The 22,871-nt window shown below is 42.0% G+C and overlaps 1 protein-coding gene and 1 long non-coding RNA gene across 3 annotated transcripts in view; both read right to left on the bottom strand.

The window, feature by feature from the left end:
• Positions 1-444: 444 nt before the first annotated feature.
• Positions 445-6,105, bottom strand: LOC143741610 (uncharacterized). Its single transcript, XR_013205169.1, has 2 exons — positions 3,849-6,105; positions 445-772 (listed from the first exon to the last, which is right to left on the bottom strand). It is a non-coding gene; the product is annotated as an uncharacterized LOC143741610 (long non-coding RNA).
• Positions 6,106-16,054: 9,949 nt separating this feature from the next.
• Positions 16,055-22,871, bottom strand: part of LOC143741591 (uncharacterized) — a 42,669-nt gene continuing 35,852 nt past the window's right edge. Inside the window, exon 3 of one of the 2 annotated variants that reach the window (XM_077233857.1) lies at positions 16,055-17,685. In XM_077233857.1, the coding sequence (XP_077089972.1) occupies positions 16,589-17,685 (1,097 nt within the window). In that variant the 3' untranslated portion in view covers positions 16,055-16,588. The remainder of the gene's footprint in view (positions 17,686-22,871) is intronic. The other variant, XM_077233858.1, reaches the window with a different exon arrangement.

Raw genomic sequence — 22,871 nt, 5'->3', positions numbered from 1 at the left:
CGGTGAGACGACAGATGAAACCAAGCGACGAAGACGAAGAACAGGAACACAAGGCAGGAACTGGACACCGGAACACCAACACGGACGACATCAAACAACGATCTGACAAGGATTGGAGAACAGCGGTAAGTATAAGTAGAGTGGTGAGATTGATTGCAGCTGGTGAAGTGGATGAGGATCAGCTGAAATGGATCAGGTGATGTCATACACTCACGCCCACTACACACGTGCATTCATACCACAACATAAACACGAGACGAGAAGGAACAGAGAATGTGTCTACCGTGACAATCACAGAGTTAACCAATAAGATAATGTATACATTACATCATATAGGAATACAATACATTGAATAACAATATATACATCCATATATGGTCAGTTTCTGGCTAGATCACAGTAATGCAGTTTGTAGTTGTGGGAAGACAGAGGCAGGAACCGGCGAACATTCAACACTTTCAATAATAAAATAAAACAAATACAAAAACAAAAGTATAAGCCAGCAGCCCCTCACGGACAACTGAAGGCCACACAAAACAGAAACAAAACAAGTTCAAGTCATCACTCCTCCTTTTATGCTTTCGCTCCTCCGTAAGAGATACGAGACCAGTACGTCTCACAGGTGTCGTTCATCATTAATCACGCCACCGGCCTCGCGCCGTTCTCGCGCGTCCCTCAGCCTCGCCCTGCTCGCCACAATCACCACACATACATTTGGATCCAGGAGGGTCCTTATACTGCTTTAGAATAGGAGACCATTCTCCATCCTAACCTAGTTCCACATAATGAAGAAGAGATGAACTAACAGATTAACATGAACTAAGAATGAACAATAATTCTTCAGCATTTATTAATCTTAGTTACAGTTTTTTTCAATCGCTAACAAGCGCTTACCCATACTTCAGATACTTTTTCTAAACTCTTAACACAGACTCACACCTACAAAACACAATTGGCCAAATGGATAGTTTTCTTCTCAAAAACACATTTTGTTAAATATATACTAACTCTTCATTTCAAAATAGAACATATCTTTCTCTGCACACACTAACTTTACCAAAACACTGGAAATCTGACTCAGAATGAAATTATTCTGTCAAAGAATAACACTTGTTTTCACTTCACAAGGTACATGCAGTCAATCAAAGTACACCAGGTTTCAAAATACTGGCTATTGTTGACATTACAAAAACTTCATAGACTTTTGTGTTTCAGTTTTACAGGTATTTGCATGCAAAACATGCAATCCACCGTTTTTACACTAAATGTCTTGGTTGGGAACTGTATGTCCACATGTACTGTAATGTTCACATTCAAAAGCATTCCAGTAAAAAGCAAATCATTTTTTTTTCCTTTACTGTTTACCAGCCTCTCTTAGTGAAAGACCGTGGTTGATTAGATGGTCAATGATAGTGGCAATTTCATCACTGACTACTGTTCTTGCAGCCCTTGGAATGCCACCACCACTCATTCTTACACCTCTACCTTGCCCTCTCCTGCTCTTCTCCCTGGCCCTGCACCTCTCACTGCATCTCTCACTGCACCTGCACCTCTCACTGCATCTCTCACTGCACCTGCACCTCTTACTGCAGCTCTCACTGCATCTCTCACTGCACCTCTCACTGCATCTCTCACTGCACCTGCACCTCTCACTGCATCTCTCACTGCACCTGCACCTCTTACTGCACCTCTCACTGCATCTCTCACTGCACCTCTCACTGCATCTCTCACTGCACCTCTCACTGCATCTCTCACTGGACCTCTCACTGCACCTGCACCTCTCACTGCACCTCTCACTGCATCTCTCACTGCATCACTCACTGCATCTCTCACTGCATCACTCACTGCATCACTCACTGCACCTCTCACTGCACCTCTCACTGCATAACTCACTGCATAACTCACTGCACCTCTCACTGCATCACTCACTACTACATCACTCACTGCACCTCTCACTGCACATCTCACTGCACCTGCACCTCTCACTCCACCTGCACCTCTCACTGCGCCTGAACTTCTCACTGCACCTGCACCTCTCACTGCACCTCTCACTGCATCTCTCACTGCATCTCTCACTGCACCTGCACCTCTCACTGCATCTCTCACTGCACCTGCACCTCTCACTGCATCTCTCACTGCACCTGCACCTCTCACTGCATCTCTCACTGCACCTCTCACTGCACCTGCACCTCTCACTGCATCTCTCACTGCACCTGCACCTCTCACTGCACCTGCACCTCTCACTGCACCTCTCACTGCACCTCTCACTGCATCTCTCACTGGGCCTGCTCTTCTCCCTGGGCCCCTTGCTCTTACTCTTTCACGTCCAGACATTACAGTGTTTGCTCTTACTCTTTCACGTCCAGACATTACAGTGTTTGTCTTTTTCTGTTTCTGTGTCCAAAAACATAACTCCTCAAAGTCCTCCGTTTACTGTATAAGTGTCAATGTAATAGAAAAAAATAACCCCTGCTACTGAGTCTAAGCCAGACTGGAATCAGCTATGGTTGGCCCAATTTACCCAACATAAATCAGCTACGGTGTGTCAATTATTCAATTGTTTGTTTATAATCAGCTAAGATATATTGTTTTTGAACTGATATAATTGCAGAAGCAGATGTTTTTATACTGTATCTAAGGTTTGGAATATTGTTTTTCCTATTGTGGGATGGTGTGTGTTAACATTTGTAAATACTACAAAAACAATCCATAATTTGTTGGGAGGTATAGCTTGTCTGTTAAGAAAATGTAAGCATTGTGGAAATGTGTTCAATGACTGCATATTGTGTGAAAACGACATGAAATGTGTTGATGGTATGGCCACAAAAGACCGATGCTGTGCTAATTGTGTTTAGAGTTTTGAAAATGTGACAACTGGTTGGACAAACGCTTGTTAGCGACTGAAAAAAACTGTAATATTAATTTCAATATAAAATCAAATCAAATATTGAAATCAAAGGTTGTATTTGCTAGCATTAGTTAATGCAGTGTAAACTAACATGAACAAACAATGTCGAGTCAAGTCACCTAATCTTTAGATGGCTGTTTGGCAGAAAAGCGCCAGCAAAATAAATGCTAAACTCCACCTCCTCAATATCTTTCCTGTATATATTACATGGGCTTACATATTGTCCTGTATATATTGTTTGTATACACATACACACACGGGCTGTCAACGTTGACACGTTAAGACATGCAATACATTTTTTTCCAGTTTAAAGCTTTAAAATATTTAAAGCTATTAACGCAGCATCCTTTGGCTAGCGTTACATTATATAATCACACTCTTATTCATGCAAATGCTTTTAAACCATTCAAGCAACTTCAACGTTTGACACTCACGGAACTATCAAGACCCTTTTGCTGGAACTTCAAGAAATGCTTTCACTGCAAAGGCCGTACAAGAATACATTTAATGAGGTTCTCTGAAAATTCTAAGCTGATGGTTCTTTTTATGTACAATTAATCTTTTCCGTAGCTTAGTTTCATTCTGTCATTTACCATCTACCCATTTATGTGTAATTGTTTGTATGTTAGTTGTGTTCGTGATTTAGTTAAAACTTGTGCACAATATCTATTTGGTTCTGATTCTCTGCTTACAACAAAGTTTATTTTACGATTTAGATTTTGACTGGAGGCTCTTAGTACTGTACAGTAAGAAAGACCTTTCCCTTTCCCAGAAATGAAAATTTCTTAGAATTAATAAACAATTAACACAATGTTCACAGGACGAACAGGTTAATTGATTGTAATATTAATTTTACTACATTAAGTTAATTCTATAAACTGATCCAAATATTCATAATCAATTATAACAGGTTATGATTGTTTATTAATATTTATTATACCTCCAGCAAGTCTTCTCCAAGCTCTGACCAAAATTACTTAAAAAATTCAACTGGCAGAGCATCAATCCCTGGTGCTTTTCCCAGCTCCATACCTTGGAGGGCTTTACACAGTTCCCCCATGGTCAAAGCACCTGAAATCCTTGCGTTGACTTCTTCCGACACTTGAGGAAGATTATTTAAAAAAAAACAGTGTCATCCCTATAAGCTGGACCAAGCACATTTTTATATAAAGACTCATAGAAAATGACTGCTCACTTAAGAATGTCTTTGGGGTCAGTTAATAATGCTCCAGATTCAGAACGTAAGGCATTAATGACCCTGTTCTGTCCATTTTTCCTTTCCAAACTGAGAAAAAAAACTTTGACAGTGCATCCATCAAAAACTTGACCTGACCAGAGCACCCCTAATAAGTCAGATAACTGAGTCTTATTTCCATATCGCTTTAATTTCCAGGCAAGTAAGCCAATTCTTGCAGTTCTAAAATATCAGTTTCTAAGGTATTCAATCTCAGAGTTACCTCTATAGTGACATTCTGAGAGTATTGTTGACAAAACTGCTTTATTCTAAATTTAACAATTAAAAGGTTATTCAGTTGTTAAGGACACATCTAAATCAGCATCGTCATTCATAATCATGTAAACGAAACGCCTAAACGAAACATGTTTTAGTAAAGGTAATCCACTGCCGATAGGGATCTTTTTAACGGGAGAGACCAGTTTGCCATAACGAGACAATTTTTTTGCTAATATCTCATCACTTAAGAACGGTGGTACATTGAATAATGTGACTTTCTTTGATGGTGTAGAAAGTGGAAACACATGGGTAAAAAGATCATCAACAACTATCCCTGTTTCAACTAGTTTGTTAGCTTTTTCAACAGTGCTGGGAAATATAACAGTACAGTTATTCATCCTGGAAGCAGACAATGTGCTATCATGCCCAATATCGCCCACTGCCAGGCAGCATTTCTCTAAACTACACTAACAGACGCCACTTTCACTCCATGACGCCGGGTCAGTGAACTCAAACATTGTGAGCGCAGGGCCGTCATGCTCCCGGTAAAAATAGATAATAGGTAGCAGGCGGCCCAAAACAACAACAATGTAAACCAAAAAAAAAAAAAGTAAAAGAGAAAAGCCAAGAAAAAGGAAAAAAGATTCACTCTCAGAAATCCAACCACGCTCACTCCACACGTTCACCCCCAGCAATCACACCAGAAGAGAGAGAGAGAGAGAGAGAGAGAGAGAGAGAGAGAGAGAGAGAGAGAGAGAGAGAGAGATGTAATTAGTAGTTAGTAATTATTTACTTTTTTTGAGTATCTTACCCAGCACCTTAGAGCACTAATTTGTAGAGTGAGAGAAGTTGTTACATTTCTAACTAGGTCAGTTACAAAAAGAATACCTTGACGATCAAGCCTGTATCGTTTTATTAACTCCCTGTCATCATATAACTCCAATACATTATATCTTCGTTAGAAAGTGTGTAGTCTCCTCTGCTGCCATCTTGTTACTCTTAACTAGATTAGGATACCTCTCCAGCACCTTTAAATAATTTAGTAGCTGAGGCCTAGTCTTAACACTTAAGATTAAGTGTGATCCATAAAGGTTCCTAAGTATAGAAATAAGAATACAATTACACCATTCATAGAAGACTGTCTTAAGACAAACCTTTTACTCCGAGCAGCTTTATATACAAATGGACCACATTTTATAAATAAATGTAGATTACGTGTTCAAAAACTTGTTCTAGCCTATTTATAAAGATAGACAGATAAACAGATAGACAGTGTTTAGTTAATACACAACCCACAGCTGGAACCAGCTTCTAGATGTCAGCCCAAACTTTTACATTAACATTTAATTTAGCACATGCTTTTATCCAAAGCGACTTACAAATGAGGAGAGTAATAGTGTAATACAGCTGACGTCAAGCAGACGAAGACAATGACGTAGTGAACCCAAGTGGAGTGTATTTACAGTGAAAATTAATGATGTTAAGCCTTGTTCATTTTATCACCTGGCTCCTCAGCACGAGTCTCCGCTGCCTGCACGCGCACCTTCCCAAACGGACGAGGCATTTATACTTGACGTGCTCGCCGCTGTACTATTCTGTGAAATGACAGGGGGTGACTCAGAGTAATTGACCCTTCGCTAAGCCACGCCCAAAAATCGCCACTGGCTAATCGTGTCTTAGCAACCGTAACTAGGCGCGGGAGGTCTGGCAAGCTTTCGAGCGAGGGAAACATGCTGAAGCGTTGTGCGTATGGATTGTGCAAATCTGATATTCAGGTATCCTAAAAGTTTGGACGGGGGAGTGGAATTTTTTTCCTTCCTGAAAATCTAAAAGCCAAGGGGAGAAAGGCTGGGCGTGGATCAAGCAGTGGGAGACCCCATTCACAACTAAATATCGACAGGATTAACAAAAAACACCTATTGCTTGGAAGTTGGAAATAATGACGGTTCTTTGTTCATAATGCATATATTTTAACGTAAAATAAGACGATTAAAGACAAGACGGAGGCTCAGTGACATACTTTAAAATATATTTCAGCATTTTGTGAATCGACGGCCTACTACCCCTGACTGAGTAACTTTAAACCAATCCGATCGCGGCTCTCCCGGTGTTAGTGTAATTCCACAAGATTTATGGATAAAGTGTTTGATTTATAATTATTAGATTATTTTCACATTCCACTGACCCTGCTGTCCAAAACATAGCTGTTCCTCAATTTGTGTATTTCCCATTTGAATGGTCAGCATATGAGGCGGCGGCTGCTTGCGCTGGGACTATAGGCTTTAGCTTCAATTTTTATGAAATTATTCTCTAATCGGTTGCATATTATGTCGTGGATATACAGTCATGGTCCGAATGAATGGCACCCCTGGTAAATATGATCAAAACTGGCTGTAAAAAATAAATCTGCATCGTTTAGCCTTTTGATCTTTCATTCAAAAAATTGCCAAAAGTCTAACCTTTCATTGAAGTAAAAGAATTGAAAGTGGAGGGGAAATCACATTATGAAATAAATGTTTTTCTCAAAAACAGGTTGGCCACAATTATTGGAACCCTTTTATTAAATACTTTTTGCAATCTCCTTTTTTAAGATAACAGCTCTGAGTTTTCTCCTATAATGTCTGATGAGTTTGGAGAACACCTGACAGGAGATCAGAGACCATTCCTCAATACAGAATCTCTCCAGATCCTGTAGATTCCCAGATCCATGTTGATGCTTCTCCTCTTCAGTTCACTCAACTCATCAGGTCAGGGAACTGGGACGGTCATGGCAGAAGCTTCATTTTGTGCTATGCAACACATTTTTGTGTTGATTTTGATATTTGTTTTGGAATCTTTGTCCAGATGGAAGTTCCAAACATGGCCCATTATAAGATTTCTAGCAGAAGCCGTCAGGTTTTGATTTTTTATCTGTTGATATTTGATAGAATCCACGATGCCATGTATATGAACAAGAAGTCCAGGACCTCCAGCAGAAAAAATATGCCCACAACATTAAAGATCCAACGGTACATTAAATTGTACACATGGGGTACTATTTATCCTTGTGTGCACCAAACCTATCTATCGTGTTTGCTGCCAAAAAGCTTTTTTTAGTTTCATCTGACCACAGAACCCTGTGCCGTTTAAAGTTCCAGTCATTCTGACAACTGAATATGCTGGAGTTTGTTTTTGGACGAGCGAGGAGGATTTTTCTTAAACCCTCCCAAACAACATGTGGTGATGTAGGGGTTGTTTGATTTTTTTAAAATAGGCTTTCTGACCCCAAGACTCAAGTAATCTCTGCAATTCTCCATCTGTGATCCTTGAAGAGTCTCTGGCCACTCAAACTCTCCTCCTCACCGTGCATTAAGGCAATATATACACACGTCCTCTTCCTGGCAGATTCATAACATCTTTAGTTGATTGTAACTTCTTAGTTATTGCCCTGATGGTCAAAATGGGGATTTCCAATTCTTTAGCTATTTTCTTACAGCCACAGTAACTGTCAGAACTATATTCTTTGGTTTTACTCATTGTGATGGATGAATAAGGGAATTTGGCCTTTGTGTTTCCTCATATCTAAACTCGTGTGAAACAAGAAGTCACAGCTAGACAGTTTCATGTTCCTAGTCACCCAAGGGCCTATACCATGAAGCCTGTTTAGGTGGCTAGCCAGCTATTTTTCAGTTTAGTTTGCGTCAACCCTGGGTTTTAGGGACCATGAAAGTGGTTTGGCTTTTAGCAGTGTTCATCGCCAAAGTAACTTACGCTCCACGGCTAACCTGGTCCGGGGCAGGTTATGTTCTAGGTAAGAGGTTGCCAACTGAACTTGGACCAATCAGCTGTGAGCAAAGTGACACATGACTGATGCGATAAAGTCAATCCACCTGTTTCTACTCCAGATTAAAGGTCACTACATAGCAAATGATTTTTAAAGACAAAATCGTCTGTTTTTTAGTGATGCTTATTTAGAATAATAAATTTGTATGACTTAGATATTAGTTATGTAATTATTATACCCTTAATCACACATGTACAATTTTAGTTAATTATTATTAAGCAGTATAAATGAATAAATATATAAAGGTAATATAAATTCACTTTAGCATCAATAGATGAAGCTATAAAATGACTACATGTGAGCTTAAATGTTCAATTCTCTCTATACCATTATCAACTGTATAAAATAACTTCACAACTTTTACTTGCACTGATATACAGTAGCGAGACTTTTTCTTTTAGTTGTCCTCTTTGATAGATAGCTATTTTCTTCTTGCTGTGTAAATTTGTTTAAATTCTTAATATTTTAATACTTTTATTTAACAAGTGAATTGCGTTGCTTCTCTCGCAAGAAATTAATCTCAATTTCACTCTCTCAACATGTGATTGGCTGTTCGATACTGATTTCACACTTAAACTCCTAAACTCAGGATCAAAGCCTGAGTTGACAGAGAAAGTTGATGATCAGTATCATGGTACCAACAAAGCCTGGTTGGATTGGTTTGGTTTTGTCAACTCTAAACTAATCCTGTAACCCTGAGTTTGTTCAACTACCATCATGGTACAGGCCCCTGGTGTTCTAAAAAAAGGTAAACATTAATGGGAATATACTTCAGAGATATTTTACTCGTAAAAAATTCTAGGGGTACCAATAATTGTGGCCAACGTGTTTTGGAGAAAAACATTTATTTCATAATGTGATGTCTCCCCCACTTTAAATTCTTTTACTTCAATGAAAGGTTAGATTTTTGGCAATTTTTTGAATGAAAGATCAAAAGGATAAACGATGCAGATTTATTTTTTACAGCATGTTTGGATCATATTTACCAGGGGTGCCATTAATTCTGACCATGACTGTATCCCTCGAATGCATACCGCAGTCCCTTTTGTCTTGCTCTTTAAGATATTTCACATGTTCGCCAAAAATTACTAATTATCTCATTGGGAATGTCTGACACCAGTGAATACACCATGGGCGTAGGTTTGGTCTCAGCTTTGGTGGGGAGTTATGTTATTTGGATATTATCAATCAAATAATGATTCATTATATTTGAATAACCAACACTGTTAACTTTCGCCTTTTTAACATTGCCAACATGTTTTTCCAGCACATGTGTCTAGCAAGTAGGCTACACTCACAAATACATTACATAAACAGAATGTAGAAACGAAAAATGTCTCAGATGATCCACTGTTTATGACTGCAAGATTCTAAGTTAAGGTAGGCTAATTAACATTCAGTGACTTGCTAACGTAGCATTCTATCATGATAGCGCGACTTCTATGAGTCTATCCGTGCTGCACACCCCTAATTAATGCTCCTAACCTTGAAAGATTGCAGAAGCTAGGTTTAACTGTAACAATATCCTGGGTAACCAGGATCACCAGTTAATACTATTTTCCACAGTAGAATCTGCATTTGAAAGCTGGTCAGTCACTACTACTGCTAGTTATTTGTGTGGCTAGTTATTTTTGCCTACTTACACTCTGCTGAAAGAAAAAGCTTTGTATGTCCCCTTTCTTCTTCTTGGGTGACATAGCTGATCTACAAGTACAAAAAGGGGCAAAAAAACGGAATATTAAAATGTTTTACTCTGGCCTTCGTATATGGCAGGTAGAGAGACAGCCCTGGTAATTTACCGTCGGCGTCGTCACGCGCGCACACACGCACGCACCACCCGCTCGCTGCCAGTGAGTGCAAGCACAAAAAGTAGTCCCGGCCCGCGCGTGTAGCCTGCCTGTCAGATACCCCGCCGCCAATCAAATTACGGCGTATCTTGTACTGTCATCGTCCTGGCCCGATGGAATCGATCCATATAGCAGCGCAAAGATCCAAATGCAGCGCAAATATCAAAATAGCAGTTCGAAGGAGCTTGATAAATATTGGTGGGGACAAATTTGTCATCTCAAAATATTGATTGGGACTAGTACCTTGTGTCCCCCCCTAAACCTACGCCCTTGGAATACACACTGTAATAGACGTGCCAGGCGCGAAAGCTTGACAGGCGTAGCAACAGTAACGAGGGAGGACGAGGCTTAGGGAAGGGTCAATTGTCCTCTAAAGTAAACCATCAGAATTTAGCGGTGACAAGTAAGGTACACTTGTGAATGTTTATTTGAGTACACCATCAAAACCACACTACAAAAGAATTGTATAGCAGTAAACCTTGAGATTGATTATTACTTGTGACATTAGAACAAAATAAATAGATATGAGTACTGTGGCGAGTAGAACGAGGGCTGTGGGAGAATGGCGCGAGGCCGGTGGCGTAATTGATAATGAGCAACACCTGCCCGACGCACCGGTCTCGTATCTCTCAAGGAGGAGCGGACGCATAAAAGGAGGAGCGACGACAGTGAAGGACGAGAGAGGCCAGGCCTGGATTTTACTTGATGTTTTGTTTCTGTTTTATGTGGCAGCAGTCGTCCTGGAGTAGCGTTTCTCAACGGGGGCGGTACCGCCCCCTTGGGGGCGTTTGGACAGTGTCGGGGGGCGTTGGGAACGAGGCAGCTGAGAGGGGGGCGCTCAGGCACAAATGGGGGGCGTTATGTCTGACTGTGGCACTATATACTCACTGTTATTATCACAACTTTTTTAAGCCTCTGACAACACATACAATGTTAATTTGAATGCATGGGCGTTTTAGGTACAGCATTGATTTCCTCGCTGCTGCTCAAATCCATTCCACCTTCATTCGGAGTCCCACCAGGCCAGACGATCCAATACGCACGTGCAGTCCCAAGCGCGAGTCTCAGGTTCCTATGAGAATATTAATATAAAATATCATATCGTAGAACATGTAGCCTACCGGTATATGAAATAGTAGCCTAGGCGTCATTTAGCCTACAGGGCGGTTTTGAAACACTTTTAAAACATCTCGCGGCACGGATGTACCAATACAAATAAAACATATCCAGTTAACTAGCAGCATTCGTTTCATTCGTTTGTTAAATAAGAGACGATCTAGCGCTGAAATGTGTTGTCTTCACTCGGACGCGCACTTCAGTCCGTTACGGAAAGTGAAAGTCTCCCTAAAAGATGTAAGAAATAAAAAAGCGAAACGGATGTATACTATTTTTGAATCCCTTTCTTTTTGGAATTTTTTGTAATGTTTCCCCTTATAGTTTTTTTTTTCTTTCTGTCTATTGTTTCTTTGATGCTATTATGAATGTAATAGATATAATACTATGTGATCCTCCGTATGTGTATGTTATATATTGTTCTTGTTATGCAATAAAAAAAAAAAAGAGAAAAAAAAAAAGAAAGTGAATCAGGACATCATCACATCTTTGTATACATTTTTATTTATTTACATCAGTAAGCTAACGTTACAAGACATCGTCTTTCAAAACATTACCTGCGCAAAAGAAAAAAAAAAGAATGAATGAGTCATTCGCACTTTTGAAAATGCCCTTCCGAATGCGTCTCTGTCCGACATAATTCCATAGCGTCCATGTTTTAATGTAAAATAAAATTATGTCTGTGTTAATTAATTAATATTTAAATGTTGCTAGTAGCCCACTCAGACTTGTCCCGGCTAGTTACCGGCAAATTATCTCCATGGCAACGCTTAAAAACAAATGCCGCAGCCGGCAGAGTGGTAGAAAGAATGTGTCCAATCAAAATGTACACAAGCTTCGCGGTTTAAGATTAATGTGTCCAATCAAAATGCACACAATCACGTAAACTAAAACAATTTTGACATCAAAACACATTTAAACATCATGGCGGAAAACAAGAAGAAGTGCAGACAGTATAGTGTCGAGTATATTAAATATGGATTTATTCCCTCACCCACGAACATCCAGCTCCCTATGTGCCTGCTTTGCCAGCAGGTTTTTTCTAACGAGGCAATGAAACCGTCCCGTCTTAAGGAGCACCTTACTAAAATTCACCCGGATAAGGCATCCAAGGATGCTGCGTTTTTCCAGAACATCAAGGAGCAGCTTTCGAAACAGTCCATCTCCAAGATGTTCGCTAGGAAGGTAAACCAGACAGACAGTGGGTTAGTGGCCTCCTATAACATCTCTCTTATGATAGCGAAGTCCGGGTTGCCATTTACAGCGGGGGAGAAGCTGGTTATCTCAGCGATTAAAGAGGCCATCTCCACTGTCATGGAGAGAGACCCATCGCCAGTGATGCAGGCCATCCCGCTCAGCAATGACAGTGTGGCTCGGAGAATAAAGGAGATGGCTGAGCAGCAGTTGTGTGCCACACTACGTGAACATCCATTCAGTATCCAGCTAGATGAAACCACGACCATGGATAATAATGTTCTGCTGATGGCATATGTGCGTTATATGTCTGAGAGGGATGTGGCCGAGGATGTTTTGTTTGCCAAATATCTCTCCACTGACACACGAGGGGAGACGATCTTCAGGGCTCTGAGTGACTACCTGCTGGAGAACTGTATTCCCATCGCCAACATCCTCGCCTGTGCCACAGATGGAGCTCCCGCTATGGTTGGCAGGTACCGTGGCTTCGCAACTTTGTTAAAGGAGCGTGTGCCGCAGGTGTTAACAGTGCACTGCATGTTGCACCGTCACAATTTAGTGGCCAAAAATTTAAGTCCTTCTCTCCACCAGTCTCTGAACATCGCTGTCAGGGCCATAAACAAAATTAAGGCCCATGCTCTGAACGACCGGATCTTCAGGCAGCTGTGCGGGGAGAACGATGAAGCGTTTCAGCGCTTGCTGCTCCACACCGAGGTACGCTGGCTATCCAAGGGCAACTGTCTGGCTAGGCTGTGTGAGTTGTTCACAAGTGTCCTGGAGTTCCTTGCCGGTGCCAACGCAGGTCTAAGGGACACGCTGTGGTCGTGTCGCGCTGACATATTTTACCTGGCAGATTTTTTCGGGAAGATGAATGAAGTGTCACTCAAGCTCCAGGGAGATGCCGTGACACTGGTCCATTCAAAAGCCACCATCTGCAGTTTCCTCGCCAAGCTGGAGCTGTACAAACTAAATTTGAGCAGGCGTCAGTTCAGTAATTTTCCTCAGCTGGCCAAGGTAGCCTATTATTAGCTATTATTAGTAGTAGGAGTATTAGTTATATTTAAATTTACAAAGGCAGCCTAAAAATAAAATCAATAACGTTAACTGCCTTTCTGTACTTACATTCAGGTGGTTGATGAGCTGACCGATAACCACCTGCTGCGTTACACGATCACTTGAGGGCAGTGAAGGCGGACATGGAGATCCGTTTCAGGGACCTCGAACAATTGGATGTCCCTGAGTGGGTGATGGAGCCATTTGAAGGGGATGTGTCCAGGAGTGAGGACGAAATTCAAGAAACTCTAATCGACCTCCAAAATGATGAGTAATGACCGTAATTAATTACTCACACTAATGACCGTAATTAATGTTGACTGTTTTGGATGCCTTTGTCTTTTTTCTTTGGTTCAGTTCTGGTGTCTTCTTTGTTCGTCATTTGAAATCAACTGGCTGTTTGGCTATTCAAATTTGAAGCCTATATTGCCTAATTAAGTGCGCGAACGACGCTGCCTTTTCATTGGCCATTTAGGTTATTGTTCATGTGATTGGTTAATTTAAAAAAAAATTTAAATCACTTTTAAACGAACAAATTCAAATCGAAAGCTAATACAGTCTGATGTAACCCGTATGAAAGGTGCATTTCTCTCTAAAGGCGCATCCGCTTTACAGCAGAGATGGAGATTTGCTTGCAGCCAACACTAATTTATAAAACACTAGTTTACTAATAAACTATACATTTAAAATTACAAACTCGTTATTTTTTCAGACACATTTATTATCATTAGCCAGTAAATAAATCAGATCTCTGTATGGTTCCAGAGACATGGCTCTTCTCATTCAGCACTGCGGGGAAAATATAATTTCCAGGTTCTAATTTGGCCTTAGAAAAACAGTAAAATCTAAATTTAGTATTTTAAATGTTTAATAAAGGGGCACAATGTCAAACAAAAATATGTAAATATGTCAATTGCATTTTATACAACAACCAAAAAACCAACAAAAGCAAAATACAACAACCGTTAATTTTTCGTTTTTCAATTACGGGTTAGAAAGGAAAAACGAATGGATAGTAAAAGTAAAAGGACCTTATATTATTAAAACATTTCAAATAATGCATTTGTAGAAAAAGTTTGATAGAATTGGGTCCGTGTACTTTTGTGTCCATTCCTTTTTCCTTTTTAACCTGTAATTGAAAAATGAAAAATTAAAGGTTGTTTTATTTTTTTAAATGCAAATTTGCATACCAAAATTTGAATTTGAAATGTAGGCTACACAATGCTACGCAAATATATATATATATATATATATATATATATATATATATATATATATATATAATGTATTTTCATATTTTTGTTTATGACTTTTTGCCCCTTTATTAAACATTTAAAATATTCACAAATTAATATGGAAACAATTTCTAAGGCCAAATTAGAACCTGGAAATTATATTTTTCCCGCAGTGCTGAATGAGAAGAGCCTCTAACCATAACTGATTTATAGATGTTTTATAAGTTAATATGATAATAAATGTGTCTTCACATTGACCCATTTTAATTGTTTATTAATAAACTAGTGTTTTATAAATCAGTGTCGCTGTCGGCTGAAAACCTCTCCATCTCCGCTGTAAAGCGGATGCGCCTTTAGAGAGAAATGCACCTTTCATACGGGTATTTGCTTTCGATCAGATTTTTTTAGTTTAAAAGTGGACATTTCAATATAGGTAGGCTATATTTTGTTTGTTCATATTTGAGACGCGCTCCAGTTCATCAAAGTGCGCCTGATAGTTTGATTTTATTTACAAAAGCACATTTTCTTGTTATTGTGAGTTTAAATAAAAGTTGCAAATTATGTTTTTTTTTTTTTTTGTATGACCAGAAATTATATAGCTAGTATTTTCAGTTGTTTCCACTGTTGATAGGAAAATGCACGTGATCTTGCCTGCATGCAGCAAGCGCCACACTCCGCACACACACTTGGATATGCGTAAACATCTTGTGTTTATTTGTGATAATCTTACTACTAACTACTAACTTGTATTGTGAGAGACATTTGAAGAATTGCTTTGTTGTTCTCCTTTTTTTTTGGATAAAAGCGTCTTCTACATAGCCCAAATGTAATAATAATAATGGTAATAATGGTAATTATTATTATTTGCGTTTATAACTATAAATTAGTTAACTGAAGACATAATATGTTAACCGACGCCTCGGTTGAAAACATCTCAACTTTTCAGAATGCCGCAAGTGCACAGCAAGTCATAATGACAAAACCCATCTGATCAGCTTCGGCCTTTCCGTAACAACATCGAACGCTCGGCCGGACAGCTGATCATAGCTGTACAGGGCAGGTTTTTTTTTCTCATCTCCATAAATATATCTACTAGTAAAGCTAATGCAAGGGCTAGAAATCAATCAATCCTTTGTATCAAATGCAATGAATCCTCGTCATTATGTCATGGAGAGCGCAGTTCATGCTTTCTTAGCAACAACAGACGGGAGCGCAAGCGCTTGTGGAAAGGAGAAAACGATGCGGCCCTTATGTACACTTATTAGGTGTACTTTAGTAATTCAGAATAAGACAAAAGCACGGTTTTGAAAATGGATATACTGACTCAATACATAAATGTTTCACAATTTAAATACTTAAAGTTACGGATTTCATAATAATAATAATGATAATTATAATTTTAAGAAGAAAATAAGGACGTCAATCATACACATTATTATTGTTTTTATTATTATTATTATTATAACAGAATGATAATCAGCATACATTCAATAAAGACATTTAGCCCTTTTTTGGTGGTGGTGGGGGGCGGTCAGGGTTCTGGATCTTGGAAAGGGGGCGCTGGGCCAAAAAAGGTTGAGAACCACTGTCCTAGAGGGTCGAGCAGTATATTCATGTAGATTGAATTTATTTATTATTTATTTATTTTTTACCAGTGCATTAATTCACTAAAGATTGATCAAATAATGCAGTGGAATGCTCATTATTCAATTTAGTTTAAGCCCTTTTATCTATCATTTTAATTTATATTGTCCTTTCATAGCAATATTGAAATGTATGAATCAAATAAATGAGTGATGCCTCTACTTTCATACAGATACATATACTGGTACAATTTTAAATTGCTGAGCAAGTACAAAATCTTTTCACACAAAGAACACAACTAGCATCTCACATCTGAATGATTTATTAGGTGTGATGGTAAGTGTGATGACAAAATATATTTTTTTATACTGATCACAATTAAGTGGCCTCCCTCAAGAGTAAATGCACAGGTGATTTGTGAACTCTCATGTGAGTCTTTAGGTTTGCTTTGTTTGAGCAAGTTTTTCCACAGTGATGACACATGAAAGAATTCTCTCCAATGTGAGCCATTACATGATTCTTAAGTTGATTGCTGTCTGTTAAACTCATTCCACACTGATGACATATAAAACGGTTCTCTCTTGAGTGAATCCTCATGTGGCAATTAAGGTTTACTTTACGTCTGAACCTCTTTCCACACTGATCACATGTGAATGACTTCTCTCCAGCATGAATTCTTGTGTGGGCATTAAGGGATCCTTGATGTGTAAAGCTCTTTCCACACTGAGAGCATACGTAAGGCTTTTCTCCAGTGTGAATTCTCATGTGGACTTTAATTGTTGCTTTATGTGAAAAACTCATTCCACACTGTTGACAGGTATAAGGTTTTTCTCCAGTGTGAACTCTCATGTGTTTTTTACGGTTTCCTTTTTCAGAGAAACCTTTTCCACACTGTTCGCAGATGTAAGGCTTCTCTCCAGTGTGAACTCTCATGTGGACTTTAAGGTTTCCAGGTTGACTGAAACTCTTTCCACACTGAGGGCATGTGTAATGGCTCTCTCCAGTGTGAACTCTCATGTGGATTTTAATTGTTGCTTTATGTGTAAAACATTTTCCACACTGTTGGCAGGTGTAAGGGGTTTCTCCCGTGTGAAGTCTCATGTGGACTTTAAGACTTCCTTTTCCAGTGAAACTCTTTCCACACTGAGGGCATGTGTAAGGCTTCTCTCCAGTGTGGATTCGCATGTGATTTTTAAGGTTTTCTTTTTTAGTGAAACCTTTTCCACACTGAGGACATGTGTAAGGCTTCTCTCCATTATGAATTCTCATGTGGTCTATAAGGTTTCCATGTTGATTAAAACTCTTTCCGCACTGAAAGCAGGTGAAATAACTTCTAGTTCCAGTATTTTGACATCTTTTTTGTGAGGACGTCTTTTCAGTCTGTAAACAATATTGTTCTGCAGTTATGAAATCATGATGTTTCTCTTCCTTTACATCATTCAGTTCTTGACTGTCCTCTTTCAGTGGCATCCGATCTAAGGTAAAAAACAAAACAAAAAAAAACACATGTTTATCCCCAGTTTAATGGCACAAAGCAACAGACATCAAAAGGTTTAGACCAGTGGTTCTAAATATTTTTGGAACCATTATCCAGGCCCCTTATCACCCCCATCAAATGAAATATAGTCTAAAATTTTGTCCTCTAAATATTATTGTTGATTATTATTTTTTTGTTTATTAGCCAATCACAGATGGTACTGTAGTCCCTATTGCATTAGCTGTTTTTCTTATTATTATTCCTCCCCAATGGTAGACTATGGCAGCCCTATGAACCATACCATCCGAAATTATGAAATTTTGTCTTCTATTTTGACATTTTTCATAAAGTGTGATATTTTATAAATTATTTGACATTGGCACAAAATTTGGTAGTGTTCAGCAGACACTTTCTTTTCTTTTTAACAAAAAAAAAAAACTTACAGCATTTTAAATGTTGTCTGAAATTAATTTTCTCTGTATAAATACATTCCTTGGTTTTAGACAGGGGTTCCCTGCTCCTAGAGAGCTACCGTCTTACAGAGTTCAGGTCTAACCCCAATCAAATAAAATCTGAAGCATGGTGTTCAGGGTTACTTGAAAATTACAGGGAGGTGTGTTGAAGCAGGAATTGAACTCTGGTTCAACAAAGTCCCTGGTTTATGATGATTCTATCGATGCAATTTGACATTTTTCATTCGTTTGTCCACCATTTTTAAGTATTTGCAAAAAAAAGTAATTGATACGCCTACAAATCTATTCCAATTTTCTCCAAAATCTGCTCTGATGAACTTTAGACTAAGTTTACTTACTTTCGCTAAGCCGGACCCCGCCCCTTCCCTGTAAGAGTTGAGGGGTGTGCAGGCCAGCGTCGACGAAGAACTGCTTCGCCTCGTCACCAAGGCCGTGGAAGACCTCGGCCTCGATTGGTCGCTGCCCGAAAAACCCACACCAAGCAGGCTGGACGGCTGTTTCCTGCCCGGTCGTCTCCACGTCTCAGACGAGGCCCGCTCCTTTCCTGCCAGAACTGTATGAGGAGCTATCTAAGAGCTGGAAGGTGCTATTTTCTGCCAGGCTGCGGTCTTTTGTCTCTTCAACGCTCTCTGTTGTTGACGGCGCGAAGGACAAAGGCTTACCTCTCCATCCCTCCGGTCGAGGAAGTGGTAGCCACGGTAGCCTCCGCTGGATGGCAGGCTAACCCCGCTCTGCCCTCGAAAGCCTGCAGGACTACTTCAGCTCTCATTGGTCACGCCTACGGGACGGGCATCTGCTTCGCAGAACAGGAGTTGGCCATCCTCGCCGCTTCACCGTTCCTGCTGCGCTATCCGGCGCTCATATCCCTTTCTATCTTGAAGATTCTATCTTCTATCGCCGGTCAGGCCGCTTCGGCCCTTCACTCGATGGCTGTGCTTCAGACTTACCAGGCCAACCTTCTCCGAACTATGGACGAGCCGGGCCCGAATCCTGAAAACTTAACTGATCTCAGAAGCGCGACGGACTTAGCTCTACGAGCCACCAAGTCCACTGCACAGGCCATCGGGAGGAACATGGCGGCTCTCACTGTGACTGAGGCACACTTATGGCTGACTCTGGCCGACATGAAGGAGTCCGACAGAGCCACCTTCCTCGACACGCCCGTCTCTTCGTCCGGTCTCTTCGGCCCGGCGGTCAAGGGTTTTGCCAAACGCTTTTCGGAGGTGCAGAAGACGTCGCAAGCCATGCGACACTTCATCCCTAGGCGCTCCAGCTCCGCGACAGGTCGCTCTAAGAAGCAGCCGCCTAGCCGCAGCACAGCGCCCCTGCCTCCTCCGCCAACAGAGGGACTCTCAGCAGCGCTCACGTTCTTCGAGCCGCCACAGGGCGCCTCCCCCTCGGGGACCACGGCCCAAGATTGCGCTAAAGCCCGAGCCCTCAAAGTCTTCCTGACCCCTCGGAGAAGACGAAGATGGCTGAGTCCCGCCGCGGCTGGACCACCATCAGAGAAAATATGTCTCGTTCTCTCAGTCCCCTCAACAGAGCCGGCTGGAGAAGTGTATTCTACAGTCAACGAGCCCGTCACACGACCCGCTCGCCTGTATCTAAAGGCCGTTTTCACAGCTACCCACATAAATCTCAAAAAGAGCACTTTGTCTCTGTGTCCGGCTCACGCCGAAGATGCTGTGATTGTAGGAAATGTGCCCACTTCCCAGTGTTCAACCCTACACATAAGCACGGCCCGTTCAGTGTCACACACTCACTCACGGCCCACCCAAATAAATCTGGCTCATTAGGTTATTTAGGTTATGTGGTGAATTAGGTGAATTTAGGTTATGTGCCCACTGTACAGTGCTCACTTCTACTCACAAACACTGTTTGTCATATGACACACCGCCCGGCTCACGCTGTGGATGTTATAAGTGTAGAAAAAGTGCCCACTACCCAGTGTTCACCCCTACACATAAGCACGGCTCGCTCTGTGACTCACGCGCACTCAGATTGCGTTCGGTGTGTAGAGAGCGCGTGCTCACATGCAAACACCGCAGGCTATGGGTCACACACACGCAGCGGCCAGAGCCCAGATATCATTCTCCCCCTAGCTTTGAGTGTGAAAGCATGGGAAATGATCCCGGGTGTGTCACAGTGGGTACTGTACACTATAAAGCGAGGCTATTCGCTGTAGTTCGCTCGCAGACCCCCGCGTTTTCGGGCCAGGGTCAAAACTACGGTGAAAAACTAAGTTGCACATCTACTTCGTGCCGAGATAGCGAAACTGCTGGGAAAGGAGCTATAGAAACCGTCCCTCTGACACAGAGCGCTTCAGGTTTCTACAGCAGATATTTCCTTGTTCCCAAAAAGGATGGCGGTCTCAGACCCATTCTAGATCTCAGACGCTTGAACAGAGTCCTCTGGCGGAGATTCTAGCCCAGTCAGAGGCGGAACTGATAGAGCGCACAGGGCTATATTACACACACATTTACAAGCCTTGGGTCTCCAGGTCAACTGGACCAAGAGTTCGTTGTCTCCCAGACAGACAATCTCTTTTCTGGGAACAGACTTAGACTCTGTATAAATGACGGCGCGGCTGACGTCACAGCGCGCGCTGCAGATAAAATGCTCAATAGCCCTTTTCAAGGTCGGCAGTATTCTCCCTCTCAAGAGGTTTCAGAGGATGCTAGGCATTATGGCTTCAGCCTCGGCAGTGCTTCGGCTGGGTCTGCTTTATATGCGCCCCCTCCAGCGCTGGCTGAAAGCGCGGGTCCCGCGTCGAGCATGGACCTCGGGCAATTTTCGCCTCAACTGTGTGACAGCACTGGAACCCTGGAAGGTGGCAGACTGGTACCGGTCAGGCGTAGATCTGGGAACGATCTCGAAACGAAAAGTAATCTCGACAGACGCCTCCAACTCTGGTTGGGGAGCCCTCTACGAGGGCAGGCCGGTCTTCGGCCTGTGGGCAGCCCATGAAGGGCGCTTACACAAACTGTCTAGAGATGAAAGCGGTCGAGAACACGCTGGGGCACTTTCTCCCCTTCTTAAAGGGCCAGAATGTCGTAGTCCACCGCCAGGGCGGTCTCAGATCAAGAAGCCTCCACGCGCTGGCAGAACGCCTCCTCATGTGGTCTCAACACAACCTACACTCACTGACGGCGGCACACGTACCGGGCTGTCAAAACGTGGGTCCGGACATGCCAGGTGGTTCAGTTGCTATGGGAGTCGTTCGGCAGAGCGAAAGTCGATCTCTGGGTCATCGGAGAACGCGCACTGCCCAATATTTTTCACGAAAGACAGGGATGCGCTGGCCCATGACTGGCCCAGCCTCGCCCTCTATGCGTTTCCCCCGATCGCGCTGTTACCTCAGGTAATCAAGCGAATCAGGGAGAACAATTGCTCTGTGCTCCTCGTGGCGCCGCTCTGGAGGAAACAGGTTTGGTTCTCAGAGCTGATGCAGTTAGCGAGCATGGCTCCATGGCCTCTTCCGATGAGGAAGGATCTCCTCTCTCAGGCCAAGGGCGCGATTTGGCACCTGTGCCCCAGCTTATGGCCCCTGCACGTATGGGCCATCAACGGGTATCCACTGATCTCCCAGTAAAAGTGCTTAATACTATTACACAAGCTAGGGTGCCCTCTACTAGACGGCTCTATGCTTCTAAGTGATCAGTGTTTTCTAGCTGGTGCTCAGCTCAAAACCTACACCCACAATGCTGCAGCGTTACGGAGATCCTCTCCTTCCTACAAGAGCTTTTGGATGAGGGCAGGTCCCCCTCCACGCTCAAAGTGTATGTTGCGGCCATCGCAGCGTTTTAGAAACCTTTTCATGGCCAGTCACTGGGAAGGAATGATCCCATCATCCGTTTCCTTAGAGGTGCTAGGAGACTAAACCCTCTTCGACCCTCTATGGTTCCGGTCTGGTCCTGGACGCTAGGAGGAGCGGTCCCTTCGAACCCCTGCAGTCAGTAGACCTGCGGGTTCTATCTTTTAAAACCGTTTTCCTCATGGCTCTCGCCTCAGTCAAGCGAGTGGGTGACCTGCACGCGCTCTCTGTGAGCTGGACGTGCATGGAGTTTGGGCCTAACGACTCTAAAGTCGTCCTCAAACCAAGACACGGCTATGTCACCAAAGTGCTCTCCACCCGTTCAGAGTGCAAGTCATCTCCCTGTCAGCCCTACCTGGGTCTGACGGTGAAAGCGACGTTAATCTCCTCTGCCCGGTCAGGACGTTGAGGATATACGTCGAGCGGTCAGCTGCGTTCAGGGAGTCAGAGCAGCTCTTTGTTTCTTCGGTGGCCGTACCAAGGGGCTAGCCACCTCTAAACAAACTCTTTCTAGGTGGATAGTTGATGCTATCGCGCTGACTTATAGGTCTAAGGGCCTTCAATGCCCCTTAAGCATCAGAGCCCTTTCGACCAGAGGCGTGGCCTCTTCATGGGCCTGGTCCAGTGGGGTTTCACTCCAGGATATTTGTAGGGCGGCAGGCTGGGCCTCTCCGTCTACATTTATAAGGTTTTACAACCAAGAAGTTCCGGCACTGCAGGCTAAGCTGTTTTCGGTCTAATGCCTGACTGACAGGCTATAATAATCAGTTGCTATACAGTTCAGGCCGACTTCGGTCCCTCCTGTCTGTGATTATGTGATAAGCACTGGTTCCTATAGTTGTCTTCAAACTCTCTTCAAAACATATAATTCATTTCTGTACTGTACCTGGACATTTT

The sequence above is a fragment of the Siphateles boraxobius genome, unplaced genomic scaffold (assembly GCF_051911475.1).
Source record: "Siphateles boraxobius isolate OS27281-9 unplaced genomic scaffold, OSU_SipBor_1 19, whole genome shotgun sequence".
Lineage (NCBI taxonomy): Eukaryota > Metazoa > Chordata > Actinopteri > Cypriniformes > Leuciscidae > Siphateles > Siphateles boraxobius.
This window is presented reverse-complemented; position numbering and strand designations above follow the sequence as displayed.